Below are 12,865 nucleotides of genomic sequence, written 5' to 3'. Positions count from 1 at the left end.
AGAGTGCTGTTTCAGGGAGGGCTCCTCTCCCACCCTCCCCCAGAGGAGGAGACACCAGGGGCTGGTGTGGGCTGCGGGCCCTGCTTCCTGGGAGGCTTTAGCATCAGAGGGGCCCCCTCCAGTGGGGTGCCCTCCACAGCAGGAGCCTGGGGGCGGGTGGGGCAGGCTCCTCACCTCCTCGGGTGCCTGCGGTGTGAGAGCAGCGAGGACCCCCTGGCTGTGTCCGCTCACCCTCTGGAGGGCACTCCGTGCGCCTGGCTGGTGCTCACAGAACCGTTTGGTTTGTGTGTTGTTCGTAAGCCGAGGCGAGCACACTGTTTGCTCCACTGTTTGGACTGTCCCTCACCCGTTTTTAAACCAAAGCTGAAAGCTCCCCCGGCTCCCAAGCCTGTCCCTGGGGGTTGATGCTACCAGACAGGTGAGGAAGTGGAGCTTAGATAGGGCAAGTCCCTGCCGTGCTTGTGCAGTGTGTGGCGCTGGGACTCGAACCCGCGTCGGGCCCTCTTACCGTCTCTTACTCTCCTCGAAGGCTAAGGAGACAGTCACTGTGGGGCGTTTTGTCTCCCATGTGACCTGGGTCTCTACTCTCTCCCCGTCCAGCTGAGCCCAGGCACATTGGTGGCATCTGACGTGGCATCAGGCTGTAGCCCTCCCAGCAGCCTCCAGCATCGGCGGCTCCTCTGGGGCCTGTGGGCTGAGGGATCAGCTGCGGCCGGCACTGTCGGCTGCTCGAGTGGGCCTGCAGGCAGCCTCTGCCAGAGCTGGGCGTTTCTCTAGCGTCTGCCCTCCCTCCCTCAGTCCCCTCGCAGACCCTCCCGTCGGGACGGGGAGCAGCATGTGCCCGTCCGCGTGTAAGAGGACAAGGCTGCGGGCCGGGCAGTCCCAGTCACGTTCCAGCAAGCCCTGAGCTTCTCAAGGCTGCAGTTTCCTCATCTGTAAAGGGGCTGATGGCGTGCCCAGTTCCGGGGTGCACGGTGCCCACAGGCGTCTGACGTCATCTCCAGGACAGGGCCTGTCCTGGGTGCACAGTGAGAGGCAGCCCTCGTCATCGCAGGCTTTGACCCAGGCCTCCCAACTCCTGCTCCACAGTCTTCTGGTTTCTGCCTCTCCGTCCCGGGCCGTGTGGAGGGCCCTCCAAGGAAATCATGAGGGTTGAGTAGCACACAGCCAGGGTCCGTTCCCTGCACTGCAGTGTGAACAGGGGGTTCGCAGTGCAGCCAGCTCAGCCCCGCATGGCAGGCCCGGTGTGCGGGGTTTCCAACCCACAGGGGTGGGTTGGTCCCAGTGGATTGGTCCCTCTGAGCCCCGCTCCACTCACCCCGCTGAGAGTCCTGCCGAGTCGTCTGAGGCGGGAGGGCGGTGCACTGACGCCCGTGGCCCTGTCTCCCCAGATGGCCATCGTGTTCAACCAGGAGGGCCTGAGCGCCATCCAGCCACCCTGCGTGGTCCAGAACTTCATCAACCACAACGCCGTCCTGTACAAGGTGTTCGTGGTCGGCGAGTCCTACACGGTGGTCCAGAGGCCCTCGCTCAAGAACTTCTCCGCGGGCATGTCAGGTAACCAAGCCTCCCGCCTTCTCAGTTTGTCCCGAGCTCGGCCCGGCTGGACACAGCGTCGGTTGAGCACTAACCCCTGGCACCTGGGTTGTCTGGAGGGGAAGCCGTCATCTGGAGGGTGAACGAATTGTGTGCCGTAATGAAGAGATCTTGGAAAAGAAGCGAAACCCCCGTCCCATCCATTTGAACCACTGTAAACTCCGAAAAGCACCCCCACATTTTCTGTGCCCAGGTTGCTTGCTGGGGACCCTGTGCCATGAGACGCAGGAGGAACCTGCTGGAACGGATGACGGGCCCTTCAGGGGAGGGGAGGAGGGGGGGCCCCTCTTGTTTTGAGGGCCCGACCACTGACTGAATCCCGTCTCCTTTTCCAAATGGGGGAACACCACCCTTCTGGCTGCTCCTGCAGCCGCCGAGGCGGACGTGCGCCCCGTGAGAGGTCAGCACGCAGGGCCACAGGGCTCCCAGCTGGGGCCTGGGGCAGGCGGTGGGCACGACACCTCGCTGTGCCCCGCGGGTGAGGACTGAGTCAGTGACTGTGGTGGACCAGTGGGTGACGGTCCCACGTGTCCCTCGGGGGTCACAGCAATGGTGTCTACAGGCCGCTGCTGTCCTTGGGGGCAGCTGAGGAGCCCTCAGGGAGGCTGGTGGCTCCATAAGCCCAGCTTTGCCTCCGCTGCTCCCCTGCCGCCTGCTGGCCGGGCCGTTTCGCAGACTGGCACTAGGATAAGGATTTGCTTGTGTTGGGGCTGCTCCCAGGAATGTCCTGGTGGCTCTGAAGGCATCCCCCGGGCACGTTCCGGAACCTGTTGGAACGGTGGCAGCATCTGTGGAGAGTGGCTTTCCGGGAGGACGTCGGTGGCCGGCGTGGTTTGCTCAGCTCTCTGTGCAGTCGGCTCCGCGCGGGAAACTCGCCACTGGCTGGGATGCCCAGCGGCACTACCAGCTGCCCAGACAGATGGGCTCCTGAGACCTGCTGGGGCTGCCTGTCAGTCCTCCCCGGGGCGCAGGCCACTCTCCTGAGTGAAGTTCAGCCGTTCTTGTCTTCCTCTCAGCCGTCTTCCCCTTAACGCACCAGAGCAGACACTTTGGATTGTCTTCCCGAGTGCAGGCGGCCTCCCAGCCAGGCCTGGGCTCCAGGACTTGAGGCCCGTGTGAGGTTCAGGACACCCCCGTCCTCACCCTGGTCCCAGCCCCCACCCACTGGGATGGGATGACCTGGGGGTGGAGGACAGATGTCGGCAGGGGTCCTTTGGTGTGTGACTGTACACCTGCAAGGGGCCTCCTTTTTATAATATATATAACATTTTTATTGATTTCAGAGAGGAAGAGAGAGAAACATCAATGATGAGAGAGAATCATTGATTAGCTGTCTCCTGCATCGCCCCACACTAGGGATCAAGCCCACAACCTGGGCATGTGCCCTGACTGGGAATCGAACCCTGACCTCTTGGTTCATGGGTCGATGCTCAACCACTGAGCCACACCAACCAGGTGCAAGAGGCATTCTTATCAATTGTGGGCCAAAAGGGGCTGACGTTTTTTTTAAATCCCTGGCTTAAGGGGTTTTTTTTAATCCACATTTCAAAAAAATATGTGCTTCAAATCTTTGGAAAAGTATTAGATTAAGAGTAGCCATACCTTAGGTTGTCTCCTTTCTTTTTTCTTTCTTTAACACAATCGCCCCGTTTCTTAAAGAAGCGCACCACAGTTTCCTTCCTTTCCACACAGAAGTGCCCCCTTTCTCTCCTGGTTGGGAAGCGCTGGTCCATGTCAGGAGGGCGTGGGCTCCACATCTGTGCCTTCCTGTGGCCGGTTCCAGGTTGCCAGTTTGCCATAAAATGCGGACCGGGGCCGAGTGAATGAGCAAATAACACACCGAGCCGGTGGAGAAATGCTACTGGGTCTGCCCACCACCTACCCCCAGGGCCGAGTCCCTGTCGCTGTCTCCGGCACCGCCCAGGGAGCTGGCGTGGGCTTTGTTCTTTTCGCACACGTGTTCTCCACCTGACAGCGGCCCTTGGACTGATTGACAGGGGGCCTTGGGCTCTTTCCCACCCCACCCCCTTCTGGTTCCCGTCACCCAGTGTGGCGCCCCGGCTTCCCCTGTGGCGTGGGGAGCTGGGGGCAACCTGAGCAGGCTTCTCCGGGACATGGGGCGGAGGGGACGCTGTCCTGCCCCCACGGCTGCGTGCTCTTCGGCTTCTCGGGTGCACTTCAGGTTTTACGTTTTAATGTCTCTGAAGTCAAGGGTGTCCCACAGCCAGTGGCGCCTGGCAAGTCGCGTCGACTGAAACTGAAGTCAGGTTCTTGCGCAGGTGGCGTTGGCCTGTACCAGCCACCAGGAGCGCTTCTGTTCTCTGCCTGTGGGTCACCTTCTGGGGAGACTGCTCCCTGCCTCCACCCCTGCCAGGGTCAGAAAGGGCACTTCCTCTGCGGACACAGCGCCTTGACATGCTTTCCATCCGGGGCCTTGTTCGCTTGGGAATACAGACAGGAATGATACACTTTCCCATTGAGAGGGTCAGCGGGCGTTTTTCTGCAAAAGGCCAGATAGTAAATATTTCCAGCTCTATCATGGTTATGTAACGCTGCCACTGTAGCGTGGACGCACTGCAGGCACTATGTAAATGAATGGGCACGCTGTGTTCCAATAAAACTTTATTTACAGATGTGGTTTGCTGGTCTCTCACCTAGAGCCTCTGAGGGATCCAGCAGTCAGCCACACGTCTTGCCCTCCCGGACTTGTGTTTTCCTGCACACGAGGAAAGAAATAATAAAAGGGTTCATTAAGGCACCAGATAAGTGGGTCCCGGGACACCACTGGGTGAAGGGAGCCACTTGGACAGGGCGGTCAGGGCGGGCCCCCCTGCAGAGGTGACCAGTGTATGGGAACCTGAACAAGACCTGGGTCACCATCCACAGCTCTGTGACACCACCCTCCCCCCGCCCCCGAGGGAGACATGAAGATTCAGCACGGGGCTGAAGGAAGTGTGGCGTAGCTCATGGCTGCACCACTGGTTACAGGCTATTTCGGGCTAATCTTGTCATTTACTCTCCTTATTTTGAATCTGCTGTTCTCATCTGTAAATTGGGGGCAGAAGCACCCATATTTCTCTCATTGCCCTCCCTCCCCTGCTGGGAGGTGGTGATAGCCCTTCACCAGGAACAGTCGGGGAGCAGAGAGTGGATGGGCCCCCACATCCAGGGTGTTCCTGCCATCAGAGGGCCAGGGCCTGACCAGGGCCATTTTAGAGGAACTGGGTATCTTTTTTTTTAAGGAAATGAGCTCAGTGGGGCTGGGCCAGGCTGGGTGCAGGCGAGAAGGTGGGCAATGCCTGCCGAAGGCCGGAGTGCCCGTCCCAGCAGCTCCAGCCCTGGTCTGGCGTCTGGCCCGGGGGCTTCTACCCCCACGGCTCACTCTTGCTGTCGGTGCCTGCAGAAGGCTGGAGAGCCCTGCTCCGGCCTCTGGCCCGGGGGCACTCGGTCCCCATGGCTCACTCTTGCTGCCGATGCCTGCAGAAGGCTGGAGAGCCCTGCTCCGGCCTCTGGCCCGGGGGCACTCGGTCCCCATGGCTCACTCTTGCTGTCGGTGCTTAGGAGTTGAGGTCGGTGAGCTGCTTGGCACGAGTCCTGCCAGGTGTTTATTTTCCCCAGGCTCCTCCCCAGGACCATCTCTCATGCCCCCGGTCTGGACCGGCTCTGATTGGAGCGACGGGAGGACTGTCGGGCACTCCTGGGCGGCAGGGGGCCTGTGTGCCTCGCTGGCAGGAAGCACGCCAGGTACATCTCAGCGCCTGCCTGCTTGGCCTCCGCCCACATCCTTCCTCGTGCATGATCATGGCATCGCCGTAGTCCTGGTGGGGCTGTTGGCAGCCAGAGCAGGTGCCCCTCGGCCTGGGCCCTGGCACACGATGGTGCTCAGCCTTTCTGTCCTGCGTTCAGGGGCCGCATGGAGGCTTGGGGGCCGTGTCATGCCTGGGGGTTCATGGGGGGTGACAGGCAGCCTTTTCCAGGACCTGGCCCCAGGCTCGTGTTTGCGATGCTTACATTCGGTGCCCACTCTCCCAAGTGCTTGAGAACATTTTCTGCCTGGCCGACGACCTTCGTTTCCTCTCCCAGGGGTGAACACACAAACCGGCCTTGTCGCTCCCATTATTCTGGGGATCGGCCTGCCTGTCTGGGTGCCCAATGGGATTGAGTGACATGGGGTGCAGTGAAGGTGGGCGTGGGTCGGGGGAACGGGGTGGAAGGAGGTGGAGGGCATTCAGGGGGCCATGCCAGCTTCCAGAGCCAGGCAGGCGGTTCTGTGTGCCTTCTTGGATGTTACCTACAGACGCCCATGTTCTGATTTCCTACTTTTCCCCTAAATAGTGGGGGAACAGCAGAACCCTTTGTTTTCAGCATTCACATGCCAAGTGCAGCCTCACTGCTTCTCCGGTGATCCCGGGAAAGGAGGCCAAGGGCAGACACCGGGAGGGCCGGGGAGGCTGGGCGAAGTGGCATTCCCTACCGCTTCATCCCGGCCTGTGATAGTCGGGTGTGCGGCATTTCCTGTCCACATAGCCACAGACCCGGCTTTCTGATGCCGGGTCCACGGGACACGGTGTGGGGATGGGGCCTTCGGGTGTTGGAGAGAACCAGCCCTTACCCTGGTGGGCTCACTCAGTCATTTTTCTATGGGAAGGAAATTTGAAACAGGAGCCCTGAGCGGGCATGTGTCCGTCCGTGGCGCAGTGTCTCCTTGGGGTGGGGGTGCCCGGCTCACTGGGGCCTCAGATGGCAGCTGCTGGACACTGAACCTGAAGGCCCATGCGGCCACCGTCACTTGTGGCCGGGGCGGTGCTGCCCCCTGGTGTTGGGCGGTGGTGTTGCCATCCCCTCTTTAAGCTGCTAACCGGCTTCTCCGTGTGTTCGCTTTTTCAGACCGCAAGTCCATCTTCTTCAACAGCCACAACGTGTCCAAGCCGGAGTCGTCATCGGTCCTGACGGAGGTATGTCCCTGCCGCCCTGGTGGCTGGTGTGAGCCTGGGGCGGGTGTGCTCCTGGCTGCGGGGCCCAGGGTCGAGCTCTCCCGTGGGCAGGGTCGGAGGGGCCTTCCCTAGAGGCCTCTGGCCTGCTTGCCCCGGGCCTTCGTGCTGATGACCTGCATGCCCAGGCCCGCTCACCACCAGGTCAGGCCTGGGAGGTTTTCCAGCTCTTCCCCCTGCATGGGGAGCTCCCCAGTAGGAGGAGCTTGAGACCCTGCTTTTTACTGATTTAAAGACGGGGTGAGAGGCCAAGCCATCTCCTTTCTTTCCTTGTCTGTGTGTGTCCCGGGAGTGTTAAGAGCCCGCTGTCACTTCTGTGCTGCTGGGCTGCTTCTCGGTGGGTGGTGAGCTCAGGCTGCTGGTCAGTGTTGCTGTGTGTCAGGCTCCCTCCTGGATGCCCTGGGGCAGGGTATCTAGGCCCGGGGCAGGGCGGGCAGGGCGGGCAGGGCAGCTCCGCTTTCCGAGGGGGGCTGTGCTCGCAGGCTGGTGGCTTCTCCGAGCTCCCAGGGCAGAGCTAGGACTTGACCCCAGGCCCATCTAGTTCCAGAGCTGGTCCCCCAGGAATCGAGGACTTGTTATCTCACTGGGGACCCTCTGCTGGGAGCCCCTGCTGGGTCTCCTGCTCCCCGACTCGGCCGTCCTCCTGTTCTGGGAGGATTTGCCCTGTCCCCTTCCCTGTCCTCTGGCCTCACCAACGAGCTCCTGAGAGACCCTGCCTCGGACCCCACTCCCTCTGTTCCACGTCAGGGCCTGTGCTTGCCCTGCCACCTCCTCCCCGGCCCGGCCACCTGTCCGTCTCTGGTTTCCGGTTCCCTGAGGAGCCAGCTGTGTGCTGGGGGTGGGCCGCCCACAGGTGTGGACAGGGCCTGGAGGGAACCCAGCGCCCTTCAGAATGGTGAGGGGCGTTTCTCAGTCAGGGAAGCTCCGGGACTGGCTGTGTGCCTGGCTGTGTGCATTAGGAGATGGAAATAAACTGCACAAGAAAGGATTTAAAAGTGGGGGTGGCTGTCTGGTCTCCTAAGCTTCAGACACGTTAGGCGAGCCCAGTTCCCCGCGAAGCTGTCAGGCATTGCTCGGGCTGGCAGAGGGAAGCCGGCATTACACAGGCTTCCGCGGACACTGTCCCTACACCGTGCATGGGCCTATTGGCCGCAGGGCTGTAGCTGATGCCAGGGCCCTACGCAGAGTGACCCACCCCAAGTGACCTTGGACTATCCCGTCTCCCACTCCCCTGTCTCTGTCTGTGAAGGGGAGGGGCCGCCCAGGGCACTTCTGGGGCCGCCTCTGGCCCTGTAGGGTCTGCGTTGTCTCCTCTGCCCCCCCGCCCCCCTTCCCCAGCTCATGGCTGCTGTTCGGGAACTCCTGGAACTGAAGGGAAATGCAGTCAGCTGTCCTCTTTCCATTTAGGACGCAAGCCTCTCCTCACACCTGCAGGCTGGCCGGGACCGACAGCTGCACCCCAGACACGCCCCACCCTCCTCCTGCCCACCCGGGGCCCCATCCCCTTCACTGTCCCCTGCAGGGAGCCCTGCCTGGCCTTGAAGCCTGTCCATTCACGGCTGATGCCCCCGCTCCCACACCCAACGAGCAGACCCCAAACGCCAGGATAGGGTATCGGTCACGAGTGTGGACACTGACTAGGCTGCCTGGGGTCAGACCCAGCTCCACAACATCCCAGCTGTGTGGCCTCAGGAGAGTCACTGGGCCTCTCTGAGCCTCGGTTTCTCCCTCCTGCCCCGCAGGGTGGTGGTGGGATTCAGGCACTCCTAGGGCAGTGCCAGGTGGGCAGGAAGTGCCAGCAGAGCAGCTGTGATGGCGGTCCACATGCACACGGCTCCCTCCCCCCTGTCACTGCCTCACTGTCCAGAGCATCATCGTCTCCTTTCTGTTTGTGCCACGGGCAGGACTTCCATGCCTTTATCTCGTCTAGGCGGCTCTTTGGGCTCAGATACTGAAGGGCTCCGGGCGGTTTCTGAGATTCCTTGCTGAGCTGAGAAAGGCTTGTACAAACAGCGTGTCATGAGACTTCGTGCTGATGCAGCAGCCAGGGCTGTCTCTGCCAGGCCTGCGCTGTGAGCCTTGGACATTAGCTTCTTGGACCCTCACCACTGTCCCACAGCGAGGGTGTCTGTGCACCCACTGACCGGGTGAGAAAACAAGACCCAGAGGGCCCTGAGGCTCAGCACGCAGCGGGCAGGACCAGGGGCGAGCTCCCGCGCGGCTGAGTGCCAGGAGGCGGCGGGGGCTCAGTGGTGAGTGCCCGTCACAGCCCCTTGGAAAGTGTTTCCCCCATAAGATGCCAAGACAGAGGTCTGGGCATGAGGGGCCCTGCCTTTCGTGCAGAGGCGGGGGCGGGGGCGCTCACCTAGGAGCACAGGCGCTGCCCACGTGAGGGGCCCCTGCTCGCACGGGTCAGAAGTTCCCGCTCACCATGCAGCTTCCTGTGCTGGGACGGGGCCCTTTGTCCTTGGTGCCCAGGGCTGTCCCCAGCCGTCCGGACCCAGCCTCACTTCTTTAAAGTGAACAAGTCAGTGGCTTGGAGTACCTTCACCTGCAAAGGAAGCCCCGTGCCCATTGGCAGTCCCTCCCCCCCCCCTCAGCCCTGGCAACCGCTCATCTGCTGTTGTCTCTGCGGATCTAGCTCTCCTGGGCCCTTCAGGTTCGGGGAGTCCTGCAGCACGTGGCCTGCTGGGCCTGGCTTCCTCACTCAGCCTCGTTTCCCAGGCCATCCGCGCTGCAGCACGTGGCTGAGGACACTCCGTGTGTGGGTGACACAGTCTGTTCACCATCCGCTGAGGGACGTTTTGGCTTGTGGATCATGCCGCTATGAGCATCGGCACGCAGATTCCCACTTTCCGTCTTCTGGGTACACACCTAGGAGTGGAATTTCTGGGCCATAGGCAATGTGACCCAGCTTCACTTTTATTTCTGATGGGTCAGTGCCCCTTTGGCCCCTGAGCGCACAGTCCTGGGACTCCAGCAAGTGGGGCACCTCCCAGGAGGTGACACACAGAGGTGACACGGCGCTGTCCCCCTCCCGCAGGCATGTGCTGTCCCTGCCACATAGCTCCTCATGGTCCCCCCAGTAGTCGGGGTGGGAGCCTCATTGGTCCTGTTTCGCAGATGAGCCACGGCATCTGATTCTCAGTCAGGGCACATGCCCAGGTTATGGGCTCGATCCCCGGTGGGTGGAGGGTGTGCAGAAAGCAGCTAATCGATGTTTCTCTCTTGTCAATGTTTCTATCTCTCTATCCTTCTCCCTTCTTCTCTCTAAAATCAGTAAAAACATTTTTTAAAGGACTTTAGAAATAGCCAATCCTGGTGCTGGTCTGTCCTACCCCCTTGTCTGAAGGTCTCTGTGGGGTGTGGCTTTGCGCCTCCCCACTTACAGCCTGACTCCTGTGTGTGTGTGTGTGTGTGTGTGTGTCTGTGTGTGTGTGGTGTGTGTGTCTGGTGTGTGGTGTGTTGGCAGCTGGACAAGATCGAGGGCGTGTTCGAGCGGCCTAGTGACGAGGTCATCCGGCAGCTCTCCCGGGCCCTGCGGCAGGCACTGGGCGTGTCTCTCTTCGGGATCGACATCATCATCAACAACCAGACAGGGCAGCACGCTGTCATCGACATCAATGCCTTCCCAGGTGAGCGGCAGGGGCTGTGTCCTCGGGCAGGTGACAGGGCAGCTCCGTCCTCTCGGTGGAGCCTGGAGTAAGTGCAGCCCCCACTGGGCCTCAGCCCTCCTGCCGATGGGGCTGCAGGCTGTGGGGAGAGCGAAGGTCGGGTCCGGACATCCAGCCAGGGTGCATGGTGGGCAAACGCGTGTTCTCTCGCCTCCTCTCCTGACCCTGCGCCTTCAGCATTAGCCGCTATTGGCCAAACCTTAGCTGGTCCCTGGGTCCCGTGGAGATGTGAAGAGCTGAAGGGACGCTGGAGGGATTATCCCCACAGGTTTCCGTGGGCACTGAGCCGCCCAGAGAGGAGGAGTTGTCCCAGGTCATGCCTAGGTTGGTGCAGGGCTGTGCTCCTCACCCTTCCCAGAGCCGCGGTGCTCCCTGTGGCTGGCACGTGCTCCCTGCTGTCTGCTGGAGCCCCGAGCAGGGGAGCACATGCTGGGCCCTCGTGGTCTCGCCTCAGCGAGGGGCTCAGTGGGAGATACCACCACTGTTTGGGGGGCGTTTGCAGGGTGCAAGGAAGCCCTCACGCACAGGGAGGGCACACAGCGCATCAGGCCGTGGGGGAGAGGGCTGCGTGCTGGGCTCCAGGAAGTAGTAACAGTGGGTGGCATCAATACCCACCACACCAGGCAGCCCTGGGAGCTTTGCCAGTTTACCGATGGTGACGTGGAGGCTGGGGGCTGGATGGCTTGTCCAAAGTCACCGCTACCCACTGGTAGAGCCGGAATGGGCCTCGCTCCTGACCACAGGCGCCCTGCCTCTCGCTCCGGCTGCCTCCATCCCGGCTCTGCCTGCCGTCTGATGGGGCAGCGCCCAGCGGGGCAGTCTCGGTGCTCACTCTGCACCAGGGCGTTCCCACCTCGCAGAGACGGAGGAGCCTGGCCTGAGCTGGTGCCCCCGGCTGGTTCACCTCTCAGTTGCAGAGCTGTGGGCCCAGAGCGGCCTGCACGGCCTCCTGGCCACCCTCAGGCCTCCGTCCCTCACCAGGAAGTACACACCCGCCCGGGGCCTCCAGGCCTCACCAGGGGACAGCAGAGCGGTTGCTGAGGGAACGGCTTGTTCCCTGGTGCCTCCTGACGTGACTCCAGCCCCTCCCACACTGTGTCTCTCCCCTAGAAACCTGAGCACGCCTGCTGGTGGCTCCCAAGGGGCCTGGGCCGCCTGCCCTTCTCCCCCAGCCCAAGGCTGAAAGAAGCCCGTCCTGGGTGGGGTGCCAGCACCACATGGGATTCAAGGTGGGGCCAAAGGACCTGCCCCAGACCCCGGCTCTGTCACTTGGAGGCCGTGCTCTGTGAGCCAGGATGCACCCAGCGGGGCCGCCATCACCACCTCCACCCTCGTGTATAGTCCCGTGTCCACCTGGGCGGCTCTTTGTGCCTCTGGGGCCAATCACGTGACTCTAACTCATCTGCGACACGGGGCGGAGAGCTGTGAAGATCAGGCGAGGGGACGTGTGTCCATGGAGGCACTGTGTGTGCCAGCTACTTCACCCATTTTACTTTCCCTGTGGGCACAGACACGAGTGAGCAAATGAGGCAGCCCCGCCCTGCAGCACCAGGCAGGCCTTTCTCTAAAGTTCATGCGCCTTGCCCTTCCTGAACCTTCGTGCGCACCGTGGTGGTGGGCGCATAGTGCGTGGGGCGGTGTGGGCAGTGCCAGGCCCCTCTGAAGCGGGCACACTGGCCTTCAGGGACACGCTTCATGTCCTCACCCTCGTTCTTGCAGCCCTTTGCCTGGTTCTTGTCCTGCCAAATTGGCTTAGGAAGGTGGGGGCACCCACCCCAGGTGGCATGTCTCTTGAAGTAGTTTTGGGGAGTCAGCAAAATCCTCGCCCTAGATTCTCATTCTGCTCGGCTCCCAAGGACGCCTGTGCTGACAAGTGCATTCGCTTCTGCGGTGGGAACTGCAGGCCCAGCAGTTTCTGTTCAGGACCCTGGGCCGCACTTGGTTAGGGAAGCCGCTGCCAGTGTGTGGCCTCACGGGGGTGCTCCGTCTGCCCCCTGGCTGTGATGCTCAGAGCAGGGGCACAGGCAGTACCCCGCAGGCATTTTGGGGGTGAGGACTCAATTTTGGGAGCAGCTGCTATGGATCAGGCATCGCCCACTTTCCAGCCCCCTCGGTCGTGCCCACAGGAATCTCCCCGAGTTCTCAGCTCGCACAGGAGGAAGCTGAGGCCGGCCTCGGCGGGAAGGGGAGTTAGTGATTCAGAACGGGAGGAGGAGTAGGCCTTTGGTCCTCCGGGCAGGTGGCCTCCGGCCAGGCCACCTGATGAAGGAGCCTGTGAAGCGGTGCCCGAGAGGGACAGGGTGGGGAGTGTTTTCTCATCGGCTTCTCACACGGGGGCAGCACATTCAGGGACCAGCCCTGTGGAGCCACGCGCACAGCTTTGAGTCCGGCTGTGTAGCGTCCATCAGCCTTATCCTTGTGCCTTCCCTCCCCGCGGGCCGCAGCCGCCTCCAGCTCCAGCTGGCTGAGCCTGTGCTGTCTGTCTCTCCCACCCCAGGCTACGAGGGCGTGAGCGAGTTCTTCACAGACCTCCTGAACCACATCGCCACCATCCTGCAGGGCCAGAGCGCAGCCGCCGCAGCCGCAGGGGACACGGCCCCGCTG

At 61.8% G+C, this 12,865-nt stretch overlaps 1 protein-coding gene across 1 annotated transcript in view; it reads left to right on the top strand.

Moving 5' to 3' along the window:
• ITPK1 (inositol-tetrakisphosphate 1-kinase) overlaps positions 1-12,865 on the top strand; it is a 136,387-nt gene that overhangs the window by 121,628 nt on the left and 1,894 nt on the right. Inside the window, exons 7-10 of the mRNA XM_005877883.2 lie at positions 1,392-1,557; positions 6,484-6,551; positions 10,060-10,222; positions 12,759-12,862. Of these exons, the coding sequence (XP_005877945.1) occupies positions 1,392-1,557; positions 6,484-6,551; positions 10,060-10,222; positions 12,759-12,862 (501 nt within the window). The remainder of the gene's footprint in view (positions 1-1,391; positions 1,558-6,483; positions 6,552-10,059; positions 10,223-12,758; positions 12,863-12,865) is intronic.

This window comes from Myotis brandtii, unplaced genomic scaffold (genome assembly GCF_000412655.1).
Source record: "Myotis brandtii unplaced genomic scaffold, ASM41265v1 scaffold535, whole genome shotgun sequence".
In the NCBI taxonomy this organism is placed as follows: domain Eukaryota; kingdom Metazoa; phylum Chordata; class Mammalia; order Chiroptera; family Vespertilionidae; genus Myotis; species Myotis brandtii.
Note: the sequence above shows the minus strand (reverse complement) of the source record. Positions and strands in the feature narration are given on the sequence as shown.